Source organism: Hibiscus syriacus, unplaced genomic scaffold (assembly GCF_006381635.1).
Source record: "Hibiscus syriacus cultivar Baekdansim isolate YM2019G1 unplaced genomic scaffold, ASM638163v2 tig00002840_pilon, whole genome shotgun sequence".
Taxonomy (NCBI): domain Eukaryota; kingdom Viridiplantae; phylum Streptophyta; class Magnoliopsida; order Malvales; family Malvaceae; genus Hibiscus; species Hibiscus syriacus.
Genome location: NW_024061947.1, coordinates 9566520 through 9591228, shown reverse-complemented (window position 1 = coordinate 9591228; position 24709 = coordinate 9566520). Strand labels below are relative to the sequence as shown.

General features: G+C 34.4%; 1 protein-coding gene and 1 pseudogene across 1 annotated transcript; one reads left to right on the top strand and one right to left on the bottom strand.

The window, feature by feature from the left end:
• The window catches only part of LOC120152582, a 29705-nt pseudogene extending 7710 nt beyond the window's left edge, over positions 1-21995 (bottom strand).
• A 1406-nt stretch (positions 21996-23401) lies between these two features.
• LOC120153822 lies at positions 23402-24530 on the top strand. The gene is made up of 4 exons (XM_039165695.1): positions 23402-23608; positions 23698-23780; positions 23884-24141; positions 24232-24530. Exons 1-4 carry the CDS (start codon positions 23494-23496, stop codon positions 24382-24384), a joined length of 609 nt encoding a protein of 202 aa, XP_039021626.1. The 5' UTR covers positions 23402-23493; the 3' UTR covers positions 24385-24530.
• Positions 24531-24709: the final 179 nt, after the last annotated feature.

The window sequence follows — 24709 nt, the reverse complement described above, 5'->3', positions numbered from 1 at the left end:
ACCGAAACTCCTTATTTATAAAATTGATTTAATTTTCCATTGTCTGGCTAGCTGAAATTAGCTTTATTGTAATTTGCCTTTATCGGGCTAGCTGAAGGGTTCATCTCATCACAAAGTCTTTGACTTGACAATCACAGTGGAGCATACACCGAATTACCAAGTACCCGATCAAGGTCATGGTTTGAATATAATATATTCATAAAGCCAGAGCTTTCGAGTTACCTCTATAACCAATTGCCTTAGCGGAATAGCTCAGCTTTATTGTATACATATAATATAATCATTTTTATCAGGCTGGCTGAATTCTATCCATAAAGCCGGGGAGTTTAACCAATTGCTCTAGAGGGACAGGTCAAGCTTTATTGTATACATATAATATTATAATCTGGGTATACGGATCCAATTTCTTAAGCTTGTCAAGAAGAACCTGTCATAGTCTAGATTTTGTTGAAAATCAGAAAATCTCATCGTTAGAGTTCAATTTCCAAGCAACTAACCTAAACTAGATTCACCTACTCGGCTATTCCATGTTGTCCCATCATTGAACGTCATCAACAAAAGTGTTATCTAGTCGGTTTTGTAACATCATACACAAAAGATGTCCCATGTTGTCCGCTCCTATGCATACCTGAATACCAAGCCTATGGTTCATTCCTTATGATAGAAGAAGGTTATATCGGTCCCTGTAACAAAAAGGTATGGTGTTCGATTGTATATTCTGGGGATAAGGTTAAGGTCTTTGTTTTGTCAGGTTTCAACCTTGTCATCTTGTCAAAGATTTATAACTCTAATCATTTAAAGAGTTTTTAATTCAGTTGATATTTAAAGAATTTCAAGTTACAAATCGATTCAATGTTCACCATCCTCAAAGTAACATGAATTTATTTAAACATCATTACAACAAACTGATGAGAAAGTAAAAAAAACATGTTCAAACAAGATGTTGCAAATGGAATAAAGCTTCATGATAGATAAATGATCTCTTACTAACTAGGAGGCCCCATTACCCATCTAATGTCGTGGTACTTAACTCAAACGGATGCTACATTATGTGCTCTGATGCCCCACTCGAGTTCGTCATCCACCGTTTCACCAATTCTTGTGTCAACGTCCCATTTGCCACAAGCATCTCTATCTCTTTTAATAGCGGCCTATAGTTTCCGGTAGAATGTCCCAATGTCCCCAAGTGGAAATCACAGACACTATCTTGATCATAGTTGTGAAAGAAGGGTCTGGTTGCACTTTTACTGACCTCGATGTGAGGTATTGACCTTCAATCAAATGGGGATACAGATCTGAGATAGGAGTTTGGAACACTTTCAAAGCATTTTTCGATCTTGGGACTTTCTTTGGACGTCTCGAGTAACCTGCTTCCCCTTTTCTTTTACGGCTGTGAGAGCTCTGGACGTAACATTCATTCACCTCATCAGCTTATTCCTTTTGATCGGTTGGGTTTTTAGAAGTGTCTTTCAAGATTCATTTGCTGATTGCATCCTTAATTAACTCCCTAGCTGTCATAAGATCCTTGATGTTATTCATCGACTTTCCCAGCATTAACTCAAAGAAAGGAGCTGGAAGAGAATCGTGAAACATATATGATATTTCTTCTTCTAGCAAAGGAGGCTAAACTTGTGCTGTCACTCCTCTCCATCTTAGGGCATTTTCTTTAAAGCTCTCAGTAGCTTTCATTCTTATCCTTTGCAGGTCATGATGTTTTGGGGCTAAGCTTTTAACATATTGATATTATCCCAAAAAAGCATCAGCTAGGTTGACCCATGTCTTGATCTGTTCTTTGTTCAAACGATTATACCATACTATAGCTGGCCCAGCAAGACTATCATGGAAGTAATGAATTAACAGATTGTCATTATTTAGGTACCCTTTCATCTTTCTACAAAATATCTTTAGATGAATTAGGGGATAACTAGTGCCATCATATTTTTCAAAATTAGGCACCCTAAATTCATGTGGGATGACAAAATCAGGGACCAAACTGAGTTCTCTAGCTTCCAACTCCTTGTGAGGGGCATTAACAACCTTAATATCTTTAATGGCTTCATTTAACCACCTGAATTTGTCTTCAAATTGCTCATAATTGACGAGGCTTTTCCATTGGTTTAAGTTAGATGCTCCAGGGTAGGTTATGATTCTCGACGTAATAGTCTGATGAGACTGGTATCCTTTATCAACGATTTCCTCTCTATCAGCAGCCTGTGATACCATTACCTAGATCATTTGATTCGATACGCCTTGCAGAGAACCCGATGCTTGATTCCTCATATCTTGTTGTAACTCGACCAATTGCTCTTGCAACTGATCTTGTGATTCCTTATGAGATTGTTCAATTGTTTCCATTTGTTTGTTCATGATGATGAGGAAGTAGTATGAATGAATGATCTTGTTATTACTGTCATATAACCTTCCATAAGTTATTTCCGTGTTTTTATAATTAATGCATAAAATGCTTAAATAAATACATGCAATGCAAATGCCAAATACAAATACAAAAGGTGTCATTCCAGAGTAACAATCTTAAAACAACTTTCATTGAAACAAAGGTCTCGGTACATCAAACAAACTTTACATATAATGGACAGCTTTCACTCCGAACTTTTCTATCTCCTTCAAAAGCCAATTTAATTTCCACTCATGCTCGGGGGTCGAGTTGTCAATCTGCTTCAATTCTCTTGCAAAGCCAGCTAAATCAACCCATTTCTGAGCCACATTGCTTGCTTGGGTCATAGCTTATTTCATGATGTTGTATCTTTTCTCTATCTTGAATGCCGATTCTCGGAGCTGTAGACACTGCTGTTGAATCTTCCTTGTAAGAAAGTCATTGTGGTTATGAAGCTCTTGTATAAGATCACTACAATCATCCACAATCTTCATAAACTTCTCGTTCTTGGCTCTAGCGACTTCTAGCTTAGCGTCAGTCTCCCGCTTGTGGCACTGATATGAGATTTCCATATTGGCAATGGATCTGTTCAACGTCTGAATTTCGGTATGATATCTTCCCAAATTATCAACAACTATATTACGTCTTCTTTCTGCAATTTGTAAATCATGAGAAAACTTCTAGGCTCGACCTTCGTGCATATTGCAATTCTTTCTCCATTGCTCAGCTTCATTCTTCAGTTTAGCGACTCCTGTTATCCACTCATCTGGGACATTTCCCATACCAGTAAATTTAAAAGCTTGATTGATCCTTTGAAAACTATCCCGCATGGCTTCCATCTCTCTACTCAATTTATCATTTTCACTCTTTAAATGGTGAATCAGAGTTTCGTATTTTGACAAACAATTTTCTTCCTGGATGTCCTCACTGATACCCTTACCTTTGGTAACTTTTAGTTCAAACTCAACAGGATAATCCGTTTTCAAACTGGGTTGTCCTTTCAATTCAAACTCCAATACTCCATGATCTAGAAGAAGTTGGACTGACGTTTGAAGGTAGAACAATTCTTAATAGAATGTCCTTGAATCCCAGCATGATATTCACAACAAATGTTGACGTCATACCAACTTGGATATGGAGGCTGCAAAGGTTTCACATAATGCAGGGCCCTTCTCGGGCTTCTAACAGTTCATCATACAATTCCTTATATGATATTGGGATGGAATCACAACGAGAGCCACCTCTCAACTTGGGTTGAATTGGAGTTTCCAGTTTTATTTCCCCTGATGTTGGAAGTAAACTATCAAACACCAACGAGTTCTGACTGCATGTCTTCTTTTCATCCTTTGAACTTCTATAGTTGCCACTATTTCCTTGGTATTTCCAAACAACTTATTGATACGAACAATGATTGTGCGTGATTTCTCATACTGACTAGAATCAATAGGTTCTAAAGTAGTCCCTTGCGTATATGACACCTCGAGATTATTTTCATTGAGTTCTTTATTTTCTTTTGTAGAAGTCTCTCTTCCTTTGGACAAAACATCTATTCTATCCATCATCTTGGACATTTTCTCTTTTATCTCTCTTATCTCCTTGTGCTCTTCGTCAGACATATGATCTTTATGTGCGCAACTCTCCACTATTTTCGAAACTTTCTCAGGATGCCATTTCTTGACCGTGTTATAGTCTGTTTGATCACGAAACCCCTTGTCCGTCATGAAAACCTTTTACTATGATGACCACTCTCAAATCAACACCTTTTGAATATGCCATGATCATGTAATGCAGACAAAGAGAAAAACAACATAAAAAATAGGTTAGTACAAATAAGATAGCAAAAGGACAAAAAACTACAATAGCAAAATAAATAAATTGAAGCTAATAAGAATGCAAATGCGAATGCAAATGAAAATGCACAAGGTATTAATTCCAAAAGTGACCACCATAGAACAACCTTCATTTAGAAACAAGAATTCAGTACACCATGTAGCCAAAATATATAAATGTGATTCTTCATTCCTTCATTTCCTTGAGTTGTACTCTTCATGGAATCTAACATTGCACCAAAAGTTGTCGCCGTATTTTATCACCTTTGATGACGCTGGATGTCCTTAAATTGAATCTTGAGGTCTCTATTTTTACTTTCAATACGAAGTGGTCTTCATGTCTTTGTGAAGGGTCTTCTTGTCCTTGGTATAACTGTATCTATCTTCTGAGGGAATATCTTGGCATTCACTCTTTTAAAGGAAGTCTTCAATCAGCTTCAGATTTCTTCATTCATCGGATGTCTTTCTTCATGGATCATTTGAACATCTTTAGATCTCCCAGTTTTGACTACATGGTTGAGAATTTCTTGTGTCAATATGTCCAGCCTTCTTATTAGTCAATCACTTGCGAATTAACACCTTGTGATGACATGAAGATGCGAATGCAATAAAATCAAAATAAAATAGACATAGAACAAAAATGGGTTAGTACACATAATATCATCAACAAAATAATAAATATCATAATCATTAAATAAAACCTACCCTTACATGCTGGCTACCCAATCATGCTTTAGTAGATCCTACCCAATATGATATCTACCCCATGCTTTGTTATTCACAAAAATCCTAACCGCATGATATCTAATTCACATGCTTGTTTGAGAAAAATAAACCTAACCGCATGATTTCTAGTTCGCATGCATTTATTCGAAAAGCGAAAACAGATGACTCAAAAAGCTTTTCCTTGTGTACCCTCCTCACGGGACTCTTAAGGTTCGGGTTAGGCTCAACCTAAATTCAGGCTCTATGTTCACTATATGCTGGGTTTGATTCTAAAGTAATAGGTTCTCAAATTGTCCTTGTTGATGCCCCCTTGGGCTATCGAACCCTTAATCCTAGCCCATCACAAGCTTTAGGGGATCGAGTTCAATTTCGAGGGAACACACCTCCTTATGTCCATGCGGAGGTGAATACCATCACGAGGACCATAAGGCGTGAGCTCCAGGAGCGATCCACTATCCCATGCGGAGGTGAAAACCACACGAGGGCATAGTCTCTCACTCCTACTTAAATAGGACAGAGCGGGGTTTTAGCTCATGTCATGAAAATGCAGATGTGCAGTGTGTGAGGAAAAGCAAAAAAACACATAATAAAAGCACTCAAAATCCATTCCCAAAACACACAATTAATCTGAAACCATTAACAAACAGATCAGTACAACTATTTAATTGTTAATCGAATTAAATTAAAAAAATCAAAATATAAACAAAACTTATTAAAAACCAAACAAGAGATCAAAAACCAAATTAAAACGAATTTATAACATTCAATTGTAAAGACAATTAACTAATCGACTATCGACCTGACTCTCTAAAAAATGTCCCCAGCAGAGTCGCCAAGCTGTCGAAACGATTTTTTTCTTAAAGGTGAAAAAGTGAGATTTTGAAAACCACATTAATTCTTAATTATCCTCTTTTTAATTTAAAAACAAATGCGATTTAAAAGACCTCTCGTTTCGAAAAATTTTGGATTTCCTTTACGATAAAAAAAATACGGTTCAAAGAGTCGTCGCCAATCTTTGATTAGGGTGTGATTGGGCACCCAAAAATAGTTTTGTTATTTTAAATAAAAATTAATTTTAATTAAAACAACAAGTTAAAGTCTGCGTTACCAAAATCGAGTTCGGGAGTCGGTTACGTATGGGGAAGGATTAGCACCCCCACAACGCCCTAAATCGGTACCTAGTCGATTAATTAACGTCTTTGCAATGAACCTTAGAAATTCGAACTTAATTTGACTTTTGATCCCATAAAACAAAGATGTGAATTTAATAATATTCAAAAGCACCCAAATAAATTAAATTAAAATTACCAAGTCGTTTTAGAAAGATAAAGAATGTTCGATTATTTACAAATATCGAGACCAGATCTTAAAAGCTATAACAACATTTTCTCGATAAATTTAAATAGCCGAAATTTCTTTTTCTTCCATTCCCAAATTTTAAAGTGATGGATCAATTTTTAGACGTCACTAATGGGATACACTTTTATTTTAAAATCATTAAAAACGGACTTCAAATGGGTTATGACAACCCACTTAAAACAATTTTAAATTAAAAGTGTATTACCCTTAATCCAATTATGTAATATGTCGAGTTATACAAATGAGGTTACCATGCAATTTAATTGAATGATATGCTAACAAATGAGTCAAGTAAAAATTCAAAGGTATGCATAAAAACATATAATTAAAGCCATTTAATCATACGACTCATTCACCATTCTCAACACACAAATCATGAAAGAAGAAAATAAAAGACAAGTTGAATAATGACCCCACACCGAAGCTGACATAGCATTAGCTTGGGAAAACATGATATAAATGGGCGTATGCATTTATGCATGAAAGGTTATTACATGGTGACATGTATAACCATGATAACAAAGAGCTGATAAATGTGTGCATTAATAAATATGCATGCGTATAAGCAATAGAACCAAACTACACTAAATATATATATAACACCAAGCATCAAATAAGTATGAGGCTTAAATATATAAAATAGATATACCGTGGGACTAACATGCAACTTAACAGAGTTATAAGTATTGAAACCAGGATAAATCCCAAACATACGTAGGATTAAAATAAAAAGATTCATAATGACATTCCAAATGTATAAACAAACAAACATTTAAATCGACATAAGACCAGTGACCTTAAGGAATTAACCCTAATAGGCTAATATAAAACTTACCTTAGACTAACCCTAAACTCATTTCAAACTAAACCTTCAGCCGCACTTGTATCATCTTTTTCACTCTCCTATTCTTCTTGATGGAAACCAAAGAGTTACAAAACTCTCTTCGCCTGCCACCATGTTCAACGACCACAGTAATGACCCAAAACCTCTACTGAAACAAAGCGACCACTACAATCCTCTATCGTTCAAAGCCCCCAACGACGAAAGAAACTTATGACGAAGAAGAAAGGTAAATTTTCATTTGGATTTTTCATTTCTATAAGCAAGGTTCCGTTTTTAACAGGCTCTTAAACGTTTTTTCTAGATTACTCTTTCTAAAGATAATCTCCAAAACAGACCCAAAGATGCTAAACTAACAAGTTTCTAATCAGCCTAAGAATGCAACCCTTAACTTCCATTCACTGGAAATAGCCCCTATCACTAAGGTGAACATACCACTATTTTTTATGCATTTATTTGGTTTCGATTCAAAACATATGCACACAAGAACATTATGAAAGCAATAGATAATGAAAATTTAAAAAAAATACCCTTTTTTGATTCTGTGTATTGCTTTGGTTCGATAAAAGAGGGCTTGTTTCCTTTGATCTTCGAATACAATGTTTTTTCCTTCTATGTAAAAAGAATCAATAGGGGAAGCTCTCTTGTGTTTTGGAAAAAAACAAATACAATGATCTATTGTATCTCTCGTAATGGTTTCTGAGTGTAATCTCATTTTTCTCGTTTTTTTTTGTCTGTGATGCTTGATAACCCCCCCCCCCAAAACTGACTCTTTACAGTTTTTAATTGCTCTTGATAGATTAGGAAAACCGAAACCCCACTTTGTTTATGTTAACTCCCGATAACCATTTTTTTGTTTTCCATGGAGTATTCACGTGGGCTGGAAACTGATCTGCAGGGTCATTGGGCTTGAGTTGGGACTTTAATTAGATTGGGGTCGGGTTAAGTTGCCATTGCTTCGGGTCTGTTCTGACATAACCCCAGACAAATCGAGTATCTACAAAAACATTTGGTTATCGCTTAGATATAGGCTGATTGACAATTTTTTAGGACAAAAGGGATTCGAAATAGGCTTTAGGATGATCGGGGCTTTGATTTTGGGTAGGTTTACAAATTTCGACCACCGTGAGTGGTGGCCGGCGGTGGTCGGCCGGGACCGATTTCTCTCCGGCGTGGGAAATTGAGAGAGAGATGAGAGAAAAAAAAATTCTCTCTGTTAGAGAGAAAAAATAAATGAGAAAATGGCTTAGGGGGGAGCCGATACCCAATATGAAATGACATTGTTTCAGGGTGTAATGTGCGTTTTGGTAAACCCCGTCCGTAGCCCTTCAGATTTTATAAACTTCCATTTTAGTCACTCGTATCATACTTTTAATTATTTTAATTTTGTTCTTGAATTTTATCCTATTATATTTTAGTCCCTAACATATATATGTTTATATTTTTAGAGTAAATAACCGATTTAGTCCCTTATCATTTAATTAATATTTATTTTAACCCGATTAATTAATAAAGGATAAATTACACTATTAATAATTATATTTTATATATTTCAAATTATGTACATTAATTTAGATAATTTATATTTTAATATTATAAGTTTTTAATTCATTTTATTTTGGTCATTTTATTGCAATTTTATTTCTATTTTTTTATTATTGTACTTTATTTTTCAATATATTTAAATTAGTATTTTACTTTAATTATTGTTTAATTATTATTTTAGTCATGCTAATATATACATATATATATATATATATATATGCATATGAAAGATTTGTAAATATTATTTAATAAATTTCAAAAATTAATAGTATTTATTTATTGTTTAATATCAAAGAAAGGGCAGTCTTAATATAACTAGATGTCATATTCTGGTATTTTAAAAATAAATAAATATCCTACTTATAAAAACCAGAAAATACATATTGTTTTATTTAAATTATTTCTTAGGAAAAATTATTATTTTTAATATTTATTTATTTTTTAAATATTAAGAAAGGGTAGTCTTAAAGCAACTAGATGTCATTTTCTGATATTTTAAATAAATAAATATTTTATTTATAATTTATAAAAATTATTTAATATCTTTTTCTTCCTTAGAATTATCCGATTAAAATACGAAATAATAGGATCATAAAGTAAATTTTTATTAGAATTCTTAAATTCTAATATTAGAGAATTTATAATTGACAATGACCAATTTTGGGCGTTGTGGGGGTGCTAATCCTTCCCAAACGTAATCGACCACGAATCTCTTTTTATAATTAAAAAGAACGAATTTTTGGTTAAACGCAGACCAATTTATCTTTTAACTGATGTTTTCTTAAAAACTCTTTTAAAAGATGATTTTAAGGTATTCGACATACCTAACCCAAAAGGCCGATGGCGACTCCTAAAACATTTCAATAAAAACCATTTATCCATATTATTTTTCCCGCCAAGTAAAAATTTGTACCCGGGTGAAAACCGGTTACGATAGCTTGGCGACTCCGCTAGGGACTCTGGTAAACCTAAGTCGATTATATGTTGTCTCTATAGTTAGAAATTGAGAATTCAATTCTATTTAATTTATGATTTTTTATTTCTTTCAATACTCTTGCATATTTAATTTTATTTTTAGATATTAATTTCTGTGTGAAAATTTCTCCTCACACACAACACTTGCATTTGCATAACATAAGATTTATAATCAAGCTTGTCCCTTTTAAGTAGGAGTGAAAGCGACGTCTTCGTGAGAATTTATTCTCTGTGTTAGACCTAGCAAGTAACTTTCGGGGTTCATATATCCTATATCTTCGTGAGAATTTATTCTCCGTGTTTGGCATAGGGAAATGTGTCCCCTCGAATTGAACTCGATCTGCTTAAGTCTGTAATGGACTAGGATTGAGGGTTTGACAGCCCAAGGGGGCATCAACAAGGACAATTCGATTACCTTTACTCTTAGAACCAAAACCCTGCATATAATGAACCCTAAATTCTCCTGATCTAAGACAATACTGAAACCCTGTCCGTAGGTATACACAAAGGAGAAATAAGCTCTAGCTTTTAATTTATTTGATTTCATTTTTTTCTAAACAAAGCATGGAACTAGAAATCATGCAGTTAGGTTAATTTTTCCAAACAAAACATGAAACTAGAAAGCATGTGGTTAAGATTTATACCTTGATAGATAGGATCTTTTCTTTCCATTAATTGGTACTGACCAATTTAATTTTTCCTTTCTCATTTTTATTTTTCATACATTTTATTTTGTTCTAACTTGTTTATATTGATTTTTTTTGTTTGCATTGCATGATCATGGCATAACCAAAAGGTGTTGACTTGAAAGAATGTTCATCAAATTGGAAAGAATTCATAAATGGACAAAAAGTTTTATGATCGAACAAAATATGACGCAACCATGGAATGGCCTCTGAGGGAACTCCGAAGATAGAGGAGAGCCATGCACCCAAATATCGTATGCCCATTGAAGAGAAAAAAGAGATACGAGAAATAAGAGAGCATATGCCCAAGATGATGGTTAGAATATCTGTTTTGGCCAAAGGAAAAGAGATTCCTGAACAGAAAGAGAGAGAGCTCAATGAAGATAAATCTGCAATCTCAGTTATGCAAGGGACTTCTGATCCTAACCAATTTAAGAAATTACAGACAGTTATCATTCGTATTCACAAACTATCTGGAGATACCAAAGAAATGGTGATAACTGTAAAATCTCCTAGAGAGGAGAAGAAATCATGTAATATGAAATCATCGAAGTTTAGTTTGCTCCGATGTCTAAAATTCAGGTTCAACCCCAGACAAAAGGCGATTCTCATTTTGATGTTATCCCTATATCATATAAAGAGTTATATGAGAAGCTACTTGAAGCATGAGAAGTGGTTCCATACTACATAAAACCATTCTAACCTCGTATCCGAATTGGTATGACATCAACGTTTCTTGTGAATATCATTCCGGAGCTCAAGGGCATGCCATTGAGAATTGTCTTGCCTTCAAACGACAAGTCCAAAGTCTTTTGGATCATGGAACCTTACAATTTATGACAAATGATTGACCTAGTTTGGTAATTAAAGGTCCTGCTAGATTAATACCAAAAGTGGTCAAAGATAAGAGCATCAGTAGGGGCACCCATAAATAAGAAGATTGTTGAGGTTTGAGGCTCAAATACATCATTTAAAGATTGAAAACGATAAATTGAGCACCAAAATGAAAACCATGCATGAAGATTTCCAGAAGGTCAGTCAAGCCTTTCAAAATACTAGAATAGGAAACACCCCAGAAGAGTGGATAACAGGGGTCACCAAACTGGAAAAAGAATTGCAACATACATGAAGGTCGAGCCAAGAAGTTTTATCATGATTCACGAGTTGCAGAAGAAAGACGCAATACATCTGTCTTTGAATTAAGAAAATGTCAAGCCAAAAATCAAATGTTGAATAGTGCTATGATCAATATGGAAGCATCATATCAAATCCATCAGCTTGAGATCGATACTAAATTAAAAGCCACTATGTCCAAGAACAAGACATTGAAGAAATGTTTAGATGATTATGGAAATCTTGTACGAGAACTTCTTGAACATAAGATTCTCTCACAAGAAAAAATGAACAACTTTATCTACAATTTCGAGAATCGACACAAAAGATGAAGGAAAAAGACAATATCATGAAGGAAGATGCTGCTCAAGCAAACAATGTGGCTCATAAGCTGGTGGACTTAGCTGGCTTCACGAGAGAATTAAAGCAGATTGATAACTCCACACCTGAGCATGAGTAGAAGTTAATTTGGCTTTTAAGGGAAATAGAAAAGTTAGGAGTGAAAGCTATCCCCTACATGTAAAAATGTTTTGTTTGATGCACCAAAACTTTTGTGTTCAATGAAATCTGTTCTAAGATGATCACTCTTGAGTAACACCTTTTCATACATGCATTTGCATTTTGCATCTTTGCATTTTTATTTTGCATTTGTATTTTTATGTTTGCTTTTTTATTGCACAATTTGCATTCTTATTGTTACATTCACATATTTACATTTGTATTTGCATTTTGCATCTTTGCATTTTTATGTTTATATTTACATTTTCATTTTTTCATTTGCATATTTGCATAATTACATTTTGTTTCAAACTATTTTATATTCATTTAATCATGAAAACATAGGAATAATTCTTGGAGAGTTCCCTGATAGGATTTTCGAAATCAAATTGGAGCTAACTTGGTCTTCCTAAAGAAGGATAATAGCCATGAATGAGATTTTAGCAAGGGTTGGTATAATCGAGAAACTGCAAGAGCAATTTATCGAGACACAACAAGAGATGACTGATCAAGTAAAAAAGTTCCAGGATGATTCAAAGGAACAACTGACCAAACTGATGGACCTGATGAATGTTGTGATCCATGGAGAGAAACCCTTAGAGGATTTCGTTGTAACAGATTTGAATGGGTTTATGAATGTTAGTGGTATAGCCAATGCAATGGAAACAAATGACCAAGAACTTGCCAAGAAATGTGAAAATCCAATATGTCTCCAAAAATCGAGTATGATCCCAGAAAATACGACAAAAGATCAAGTTGAAGCGAAGCATAGAAGAGGTTCAAAGGCCATTAAAGAAAGCTAGGAAAAGCGAAAAGAAAATGATACCTCTCATTCCAATTCCAATCTCTTATTCAGATTTATTATCATTTCTCTTTGAAAATGACCTCATAACACCAATTCCTCCAAAGCCTAATACTTATTTGCGTCCAGATTGGCAGGGTGTCAAGAATTCATGCAATTATCATTCTGGAGAGTTTAGCCACTCTACGGAGAATTGTAGGGTTATAAATTTAAAGGCCTAAAACCTCATCGCAGAAGGGTTGTTATGTTTTGAAGATGAGAAACCTAAGCTCCTCAAAAACTCAAAACAGGTCCAGAAAGAGAAATTTTTTAATTACTGTCTGTCTCATAATATTCAAGAGTCAAACATTCAAAGAAAACATTTTGGTCATCATTCACATGGTCTTCAAGAAAGCAAAGTAAATAATTGTAAAGAGACAGTGATGTTAAGGGAGAATTTACCTCGTTTTCCTTCAGTTTCATGCATCAAGGTATATTACAAGTTGCTCTAAGCCCAGATTATTACTCCATGTCGAGCTAAGCCTTTGTTGCTTCCATACCCGAGTTGGTATAATGAGAAACTCTCTTGTGACTATCATGCTGGAGCCCGAGGACACTCCATTGAGAATTGTGATAACTTCAAACGACATGTTCAAGACCTTTTGGTTCAGGGAATCATAGAAGTGGATGATCAGTCTGTTTTGGTTAAATAATTGGGAATTAAACCCTAAAATGAAGTTGGTAGTATCAAAACAAGTGAAGTACATGCCACAGAGGAATAGGAAAACAAAGTATTTGAGCCAAAGATAAAACGTTCAATTTTCAATACCTCTCTGATTATAAATGATAAAGAAGTAAAAAGAGAGGTAATTCGAGACTGGCCCACATGTTTAAGAATAAATGAGAATGATGCAACTATGAAGAAACCTCAAACACCTGTATCAAATTTTCTGAGAACAAGAGAAGTAGTGGGCAATACAAAGAATCTGATGAATACTACTCCAATTACAGCCGCAATATGTGTTCAGAATCAGGACAAGGCTATCATCCTTAGTAAAAGTTGTTATAGATCTAAAAATGAGCTCAATCTCCAGTCAGAGGAGAAAAAGATGATAATGGAAATTGTTCAAGAAGAAGGAAAGAGTTGTGTATCTGAAGGTTTACCCAAAGAAGTTGAAAAAAATAAATGATCAAAAATAGGGGGCAAATAAGGATGAAAATCTTGGGCCAAGTACACACCCAACATTAGAGGTGTAAAGATGCATAAACAAGTGGAAGTGTTATCTACCACTGTAGTACCTTTCTATTTTCAAGATCATGTTTAAACTTGTTTTTTGTTCCTTTCTCTACCTTTTGTGCAATAAATAAATTTGTGTTGCTTTTAAGGTTATGAGCATTGAGTCAATTTTGCAATCTTGAAGTTCTTTGAATATCAATTGGATTAAAAAAACTTTAAATGATTAGAGTTATACTCTTTGACAAAATATCAGGATTGAAAAAAAACAAGGACCCTTGACCTTACCTCAGAAGAAATACACCCAAACACTATCCTATTACAAATATGAGATAGCCTACTCCTATCGAAAGGAATTACAAAAAGGCTTGGTATTTATATATAGGAGCGTACAACATGGGGCATCGTTGGTGTATTACATTTCAAAACCGACTAGAATATTTTTCTATTGATGATGTTTGATGATGAACATAATTTTTACAAATAGGTAAATCTAGTTTAAGTCAATTGCTTGGGAATTGAATTCTAACGAAGAGATTTTCTGAATTCCACCAAAACACATAGACTATAACAGGTTCTTTTTAACAAGATTAAGAAATTGGATTTGGATACCTATGTTATATTATTATATATACAATAAAGCTTGAGTTATCCCCCTAAAGCAATTGGTTAATAGTCACGGCTTTATGGATAATATTCAGCTAATCTGTTATGCTTGAGTTATCCCCTTAAAGCAATTGGTTAATCGCCCCGACTTTATGGATAATATTCAGCTAATTTGTTATACTATTATACACAATAAAATTGTCCCTATAGAGAAATTGGTTAATCGTCTTGGCTTTATGGATAAGTTTCAACTAGCCTGATAAAGGTGATTATATTATTATATACAATAAAACTGAATTCAGCTAGCCAAAATGGAAAAAAGTCACTAAATAAAAATGGACTAAGGGAGTTGCGAAACACCTGTTATAGTCAACTTCACACAAGCACTCAGAAATTTCATTTTTAGACCGATATTTTTGCACTACTTTAGCTAGATAAGTCTAAATGAAAGATTCCAGAGAATTGAAATATAGGTATTCTAGATAGTCTAGTAATTGGCAATCCTAGTTGTGTCATTTTGTACGCATCCAGTTAAAATACCAAGTCTTTAAAGTAAGGAATGTGAAAAAGTTCACAAAGAGCGAGAGATGAGTGACATCTTAAATAGATGTAACCATAGAAAATAGGAAGGCTATCCTGAAACTAACCCATAAATCTTGATACTTGTCAAAGAACTATAATTCTCAAACAGTAAAGAGTTGTTGATTCTTTTGATATTTTTTGAATTCAAGCTTATGATTTAATTCTATTGTGAACCTGTGATAGGAAACATTTTACAAAATTCTTTCATTCTTCGATAAAGAAAGGAGGAAAAACATTTTCAAATAGGACAGTCTCAAATGAGGAAAGTCCTTGAAGCAAGTTGTTGTTTATTCTACCTTTATTGTAGAAAAAGAATGAGCGATGCCAGAATGATGAAGCACTTCACATTTATTAAAACTAAATGGTCCAAGAAGCCAGAAAGTCTAAAAAATTAAACTTGTGACGCTCTCATGTGACATTATTAGCAATTTATCAAGAAAGATTATAACTTATCTCATGTTGAGGGCGATAAGCATCACCAGATAAATTATTTTCCCTAGCCATCAATCCATGTTCTCTAGAAGATTACATCACAGAGCTATAATTCCCATTAAGGTGTATTATGAGAATGAACAAGTCCCCTACTTGCACTCTGGTTATACTGTGATACTGGCTCAAGTCTTGATACATCATTGATGCCTCTTCCATGCCGATCATTTTCTTTTGTCAGGATTATATCCATTATGTCCTTCAAAAGATTGTTGAACTTAAATTTGGAATTGGAACATATTCTACACTTGTATGCCTTTCATATTGGGTAACATTGGTTACAGGATTCCAAAAGTAAAGATAACAAGTTTTACCATCCACTAAACCTTTCCATGGTTCGGGAAGAGTGTGATATGGAGGTGTGTATCTTGAAGCAACATAAGAGGAAGTCAGTGTAGCAGTCATTGCAAGAAAAGACACCAACAAAAATCTTCTAGTTCATCCCGATGATGTTTATTTCTTCCGGGAAGGTTGTTACACTGGATGCCACCGAAAAAAGGTCGAATCCGCCAAATCTACTCATCAATTGCTCCAACTGATCACCATTCAGTTCTTGCACATTTGTTTTCAAATGTATACTGAGCTGGTAAAGGGCAATCTCTGCACCATCGATCCCACAGAAAAGAGACAGGACATTGATGTACCTGGGGAACATGTCTCTTAAGACTGAAAGATGATAAGCCACTGTGTCGGCCTAGAATGAATTACCAAGTGATTTATACCACTCTGTCCGACTAGATCCCTCCAGATCTAAAAAATGGGCACCTCATTCAGAAGAGGCACATATCTCAGACATTTCCGTCAGAATGATTGATTACTTCTTAAGTTTGTGAGAACATGAAGAGAATTCCTCAAATTACTTGACAATACTGTTGTTTAGCGATACCAGAATGAGAGTATTCAAGATAAATAGATTTGGGGCACGAATAAAGCCACAAGTACCCACAACAGTGCATTGACAAAATTGGACCTCGTGGGGATCATGATATTCAAGTCAAACAGACGTTGAGAGTGAACCATAAATATAATACTGGGGCATCTCAAAAGCCCATTTCAGATAGAAATGATCCATGTGGGGCATTTTGAAGGATCACATCAGTATGAAAAAAATGTTGGGGCATTTTGAAAGCTCACATCAAAAAAGCAAATGCTGGGGCATGCTGAAAGCCCATTTCAATCATAATCATGAATATTGACGCATTTTAAACCTTTGTATCAGCAAATGCTGGAGCATGCTGAAAGCCCCTTTCAATCAGAATTAGGAATGTTGGTGCATTTTGAACGTCTGTATCAGCAAATGTTAGGGCATGCTGAAGACCTATATAATCTTATGATAAAATCATTGCTTTGAGCAAATATTTCCAATGAGACATAAAGGTATAAAGAATGAAAATGGTGAAGCAGTGACAGTCAAGCTGACTATACATAATTATTTCGTTCATCGGGCAATTGCATTAGGGTCCTGGTGTTGAACAAATATTTACTCAACAAGTATGGTTTCAAATACCCAATATTCTTAACCATGTGTCACATGACAATGTGTTTTTTTTTGTTAAGATACATCATGTTTGCATGAATAAAGATGGTCCCCATGTAGACCATTCGATCCAGGGTTCAGCTCCTCAAAATCTCGGCTTTGAATTTTGTATTCTGTGTGTCGGTGATGATTGAAAATATTTCTTTGAGATTTTTGGCAGTTAGTTTCAATCATGTTGTTGAGGCCACAAAGCCATTGTTCACAACAATTTTCGCTTACTTCAGGACATTGAAGAAAGAGGCTCGACTTATGTATATCATCCTTATTCCAGTTATTACTGGGGTTATCATTGTCACTCAGGGTGAACTGAGTTTTCATCTATTAGGTTTATCAGTAAGAATTCCATAAACCTCCTTCTGTACATGGCTCCTATAGCTGATAGGTTTCTACTTCCTACAACGCTCATTATGGAAGAAAACGTGATAGGTATCACACTGGCCCTTGCCCGAGATGATATCAAGACCAGTTGGTATCTCTTATTGAATTCGTCACTAGCATATCTACATTCTTCAAAGATGATAGATTCTCTCTTAAAAAATGATAGATTCTCTCTTCAAAGATGATAGATTCTCTCTTCAAAGATGATAAATTTCTTTTCAAAGATGAAAGCTTTATTGAATTTCTACACAAGTCCAAGCAAAGAAAGTCGGTTTTATCAAAGACATAATGGGGGCATCAAGGTCATAGTTCTGACTACGGCAAGAGTTCCATAAATGAAACATTTCTTCTAAGACTTTCATGAAACAAAGAAGTCACAAAGATGCATATTGATAAGATAATTCATCATAAATATAGCATAAGTTGCTACACTGATATCCAAAGGTAACCCTGGAAATAAATGATCAAGTGAAGGAAGACTGAGTTCGCCACTTTGAAGTCAAATGAAGGGCTCAACATTCACGCATTCATAAGAACATCATTTGCATAATATACAATTCATTACATTGATACATTTGATTGCATTCAAATATGAAGTTTTACAAGTTTTCGTATGAAAAAGAAGATTCATGATGAAAAATACCTTACAAGAAGAAGGTAGAATTTAAAACCTCAAATGCAGGAATCACGCAAACATCTGAAGAATAGATGGACGCAATCTACAGAAAAAGCATTTTTTTAAAATGGGGCATGTTACCCAATCAACAAGTTATTTCAATGAGAAAATGATTTCTAAAATTTCTCATTTAATCTTTTCTAAAAATGAAATTGTTGAATAGTAAGAAAACGATTTCCATAGTTTCTTACTTAGTAAACTATTTCTCACATCTGTAAGCCCTTCAGTGCATGATGTTTTCAAAACCTTCTGGTCATCTGTAAGCCCTTCAGTGCATGATGTGTTTTCAAAACCTTCAGGTCATCTGTAAGCCCTTCAGTGCATAATGTTTTCAAAACCTTCGGGTCATCTGTAAGCCCTTCAGTGCATGATGTTTTCAAAACCTTCGGGTCATCTGTAAGCCCTTCAGTGCATGATGTTTTCAAAACCTTCGAGTTATCTATAAGCCCTTCAGTGCATGATGTTTTCAAAATCTTTGGGTCATCTATAAGCCCTTCAGTGCATGATGTTTTCAAAATCTTTGGGTCATCTGTAAGCCCTTCAGTGCATGATGTTTTTAAAACCTTCGGGTTATCTGTAAGCCCTTCAGTGCATGATGTTTTCAAAACCTTCGGGTCATCTGTAAGCCCTTCAGCGTATGATGTTTTCAAAACCTTTGGGTCATCTGTAAGCCCTTCAGTGCATGATGTTTTCAAAACCTTTGGGTCATCTGTAAGCCCTACAGTGCAGGATGTTTTCAAAAAGCCTTCGGGAGCTTTTTGATATTTAAAGCCTCCGGGTCATCTGTAAGACCTACAGTGCAAGATGATAAGACCTCAAAGTCATCCATAAGACCTACAGTGCAGGATGTTTTCAAATGAGATTTTAAGAACCTGATTTTCAAAGGTTTCTTGATCTTAAATCTTTCGGGTCATCTGTAAGACCTTCAGTACAAGATGATATGACCTCTGGACAGAATGTTTTCAATATTTCCATCATACTCAAAAGAAGCCAAATGAAAAAATTATTGTCTTTTTCGTCTTTGCTCTATTCTTGTTAACACAAGAATAAGCAAAGAGGTGCAGTTGTAGACAATAATTTTTTCCATTTTTAAATTTATTATTATTATTATTATTATTATTATATATTATTATTATTAAATAAAAAATTATATTACAAGCCCATATCCCGGGAGCCCATTTACATATCAGAACCCAGGCCCAGTTTACAAGCCCAACCTGGTCCAGGCCCAAGACTGACCCAAACCCTTCTAGGGTTTGTATCATCTCATCTAGGGTTTATAAACCCTAGCCCCAGCCGTCGCCTCAAGCTTCCAGAAGCCCGCCGCCGCTCATTGTCGGCACTCCACTACCAGGTGACCCAACCCGCTACAGCCACGAAGCCACCGTCTCGACGAAGCCTCCAGAAACGCCACGAAGCCCCCCACGTTGAAGCCCTATGGTGAGTCACCACCATAGCTATGGTGATTCACCGAGGGTCATTCCTTTAACCAGTCCGAGGAAGATACTGTGGTAGCTATAAAAGCCACCACCGAACATGCGAAGAAAAAAAAAACAAATCGACAGCAACCAACACCAACAAAAAAAAAACAGGAACTAACAACCACAAAGGAGAAGCAACACAACAACTCCAAACCAAGAAACAACAAGCAAAACAACAAAAAAGAGGAGAAAAAGAGCGACTTACCCTCGGAGAACTCAAACACCGCCGAAAATCCTTGTAAAAATCGAGGTAAAACCTTCGTTTATCGCTTAGATGTAGGCTGATTGGCAATTTTTTAGGAAAAAGGGCTTCGAAATAGGCTTTAGGGTGATCGGGGCTTTGATTTGGGGTAGGTTTACAAATTCCGGCCACAGTGAGTGTGGCCGACGGTGGCTATCGCCACCAGAGCGTGGTGGCCGGCCGAGATCGATTTCTCTCCGGTGGGAAATTGAGAGAGATGAGAGAAAAAAAAATTTCTCTCTGTTAGAGAGAGAAAAAAAATAAATGAGAAAATGGCTTAGGGGGGAACCGGTTATAGGGTATTTATACCCAATATGAAACGACGTCGTTTCAGGGTGTAACTGTGCGTTTTGGTAAACCCCGTCCGTAACCCTTCAGGTTTTATAAACTTTCATTTTAGTCACTCGTATCATACTTTTAATTATTTTATTTTGTTCTTGCATTTTATCCTATTATATTTTAGTCCCTAAGATATATATGTTTATATTTTTAGAGTAAATAACTGATTTAGTCCCTTATCATTTAATTAATATTTATTTTAACCCGATTAATTAATAAAGATAAATTACACTATTAATAATTATATTTTATAATATTTCGAATTATGTACATTAATTTAGATAATTTATATTTTAATATTATAAGTTTTTAATTCATTTTATTATGGTCATTTTATTGCAATTTTATTTCTATTTTTTATTATTGTACTTTATTTTTCAATATATTTAAAGTAGTATTTTATTTTAATTATTGTTTAATTATTATTTTAGTCATGCATATATATATATATATATATATATATATATATATATATATATATACATATGAAAGATTTGTAAATATTATTTAATAAATTTCACAAATTAATAGTATTTATTTATTGTTTAATATCAAAGAAAGGGAAGTCTTAATATAACTAGATATCCTATTCTAATATTTTAAAAATAAATAAATATCATACTTATAAAAACCAGAAAATACATATTTTTTTATTTAAATTATTTTCTTAGAAAAAATTATTATTTTAAATATTTATATATATTTCAAATATTAAGAAAGAGCAGTATTAAAGCAACTAAATGTCATTTTCTGATGTTTTAAATAAATAAATATTTTATTTATATAATTTATAAAAATTATTTAATATCTTTTTCTTCCTTAGAATTATCCGATTAAAATTCGAAATAATAGGATCATAAAGTAAATTTATATTCGAATTCTTAAATTCTAATATTAGAGACAATTTATAATTGACAATGACCAATTTTGGGTCTTGTGGGGGTGTTAATTCTTCCCCAAACATAATCGACCACGAATATTTTTTTATTATTAAAAAAACGATTTTTTGGTTAAACGCAGACCAATTTATCTTTTAACTGATGTTTTCTTAAAAACTCTTTTAAAAGATGATTTTTAGGTATTCGACTAATTTAATCCAAAAGACCGATGGCGACTTCCAAAACATTTCAATAAAAATCATTTATCCATATTATTTTTTTCGTCAAGTAAAAATTTATACCTGGACGATAACCAGTTACGACAACTACAAGCTGAGATTATAGATAAAAAAGATACAAAAGTTGGTTGCATCTCTCTTTCAAATCTCATTCTAAAAATGGAACTTATGCATCTAGCTGTAAACCCACTTCGTGATAATCTTGAAATTAAAGAATTCCAGGACATCAAATCTTTAATCAGGCATTTCATCAAACAAATTATGTGCATCTTCTGGATATCCTAATTTAACATAATTTGCGGCCAACTGGTCACCGATGAATCGATGACGGTAATTCGCAGATTTGATAACTCGAGCATGAATAGCCTGACAGTAGGAGACACGAGAGGAAGAGTTCAAAGCAACAATTAAAGCCGAGACAAGACAGTCTAAATTTAAATGAGAGTGAAGCTGAAGGGAAGAGTTTGATGGAATGACACTGCAAAGACCTTTCGGTTTGAGAAAGAGCGAATTTCGTTTGACCAAGTTGGAGAAAGAGTAAGCTGAACAAAGATCCGCCTTTATCATCTTCCATTATTCAACTTAGATCAATCATCATGGTAAAAACATGTTTCTTTAGTCCAAAAAAGCAAAATTATGAGCAATTCCTAGAATGGTTTAATTCTGGTTTCAGTGTCTCTGTTATGGTTGAAATTAGACTTTAATTTCGATTTAATTATGGTTTTATTGTCTCAACTATGTTGAAATTACACTTTGCTTTAGTTTATTTATGGTTTTAGTGTCTTAATATGTTGAAATTAGACATTAATTGTCCAAAGATCGAATGGATGATTAATAAGAATTTATACAATAATTTAACACTTCATCTATAATTATATGTTTAATAATTTTTTGTAAATATATTTTTAATATTAAGTGTTTCGAGTCTTTGTGTACGTAGAAAATCTACGTGCGAAGACTCACCCACTAAAGTCAGGTGTGCACCCGGGTCAATCCAGATTAGTCAATGTGAAGCCGTGGAACTGGAGGGCAACAAAAAAATGATTTTCACATATCCTAACTATGTGATTGAATAATGATAAAAGTTGTGAATAAAGATTTCATGCTAGGTTGATTAAAATGGAAATTTATCCAATGACAAAAACAAAATTGCAACAACAACAAAATCTTTCGATGATGTAATTAAAAGCTCCTCAAAAGTTAGGTGATCAATTAGATAATTTGCTCTATTTTAACTAAATTAAAATTATCTACTTGTAAATGAAGCAATTGAATTTAATTTAGGGTAATGACTTAGAATAATCATTTTTAAAATATTATTCACATTTTCTCTACTTATAAATGATACATGTTATGCAAAATGATAAAATTGAATGGAAACCTTGTAATACATAGTTGAATAAATAGGGTGTAATTTACATTTTCTCTACTATATTACAACTTCTCTTAATACGAAATACTTTATCTTCATTGTTTCATACTCACATCTTCTGAAGGTGGCAGATCCAAAAAAAAAAATTAAGATGGGTACACATACGTTAATAACATAAAATTTTAAATAGATAGTACAAATATAATTTCAGGATGAGTATCATCTATAAGATAAATAACAAATCGAAGAAAATTCAGATTTCAGGGTGGAGACAAAAAATTTCAAGGTAAATACTATTAAAAAAATAAATGAATAATTAAAAAAAATTAAATTTTAGAATAGACACGTATCCAACCTCGCTAAATTATGACTCCGCCACTGTCTGCCAGTTACATATCGGTGAAATTCTCAAAGCAATTATCAGTGTTTGCTCAAACTCCAGTTTTTCATGTTGTTGGGTTTAATTCTGTGATTCATTGGACCCCAAGCTCTGAAAATGAGCCTTAGTGGGCTGTTGTCCTTAGAGTAAGTAAATGTATGGGTTTTTAAGGCATCCCCTCCGTCTGGAAAACAGTGGCTTTTATAAGTTCAGATCCTGAATTTGTCTACGAAGATCCAGCAAAATAGTGAAAAAGCTATTGCTTTTCAAGCTCCCTCTCTAATACACGACAGAGTTAACTCACCGCGTTGCCCATGGAAGCTCTCAGCTCTCAAGCTGCAGCTATCGTCTCCTCTTCTTTCTCAATCTTCTCTCCTAAACGAAAAGATCCTCCGGCCAGAACCATCCGCTTTCCCACCCCTTCCAAAAGTATTAATTCATTTTAATTCCAATATTTTTATATCTTTCCTCGATTATTATTATCGTTTTGACCCAATTTTCTGTTTTTTTAATTACAGAGAACGGTGACGATTCCGATATCCAACCTGACCCAAACAACAAAAGCATCGTTCCTCTCTTCGGTAATCAAACATTTTCCCAGGTAAAGGCATATAAAGCTGATCTTTTTTCCCCCAAAAAACTTTTAAAGTACAAATTCCTGAATTGGGTTTTGATTTCTGGGTATTTTATGTAATTCAATTTAGGATGCAGCGATGGGTTTGGTTCTAAGCGCGGCGTCTGTAAAAGGTTGGACAACAGGATCGGGCATGGAGGGTCCTTCGGTACCCTCCCGAGCCAATGACCAACCCGGTACGGAGCAAGTCTCCACGTTTCCATGGTCTCTCTTCACCAAGTCGCCGCGTCGACGGATGCGCGTGGCCTTCACTTGCAACGTATGCGGCCAACGAACCACTCGAGCCATCAATCCCCACGCCTACACCGATGGCACCGTATTTGTCCAGGTAAAGCTGTCTAAACTAAGAGAATTGAATTTCAGCATCAAGTTAGGGGGGTTTTTATTTAATTTTTCCTTTAACTCGTGTTGAATGCAGTGCTGTGGATGCAATGTTTTTCACAAGCTGGTGGATAACTTGAATCTGTTTCGTGGGATGAAATGTTATGTCAACCCCAGTTTCGATTATCAAAGGGCTCGCCAGTGGGAAGTGTTCGACGACGATGGCACTGGCAGTGCCGACGTGCTTTGATGACTTATAAAGTGTACAATCTCATTGCACATACTGGGAAGCTGATGTCTATCTTGTTTGTATCGCCCTTTGCCTGTCTTGGTGTGGTTAAATAAGTCGGCTGAACACTTTGTATTTCACCAATGATAAAATAGTGTTCGATGTTATCTAATTATGATCCTTTTCTCTGATGAAAATTCAGCTAAGATATAATTTATTAGAAAGAATTGTAAAAAAAAATAAACGAATTTGTATAAATTTGGTGATTGTCATGCCTAGTTCTTCACATTAAAATAGACCAGGGGCATGAAATTCAAGCCACCCTGTGTTAACACAGGGATGCTTC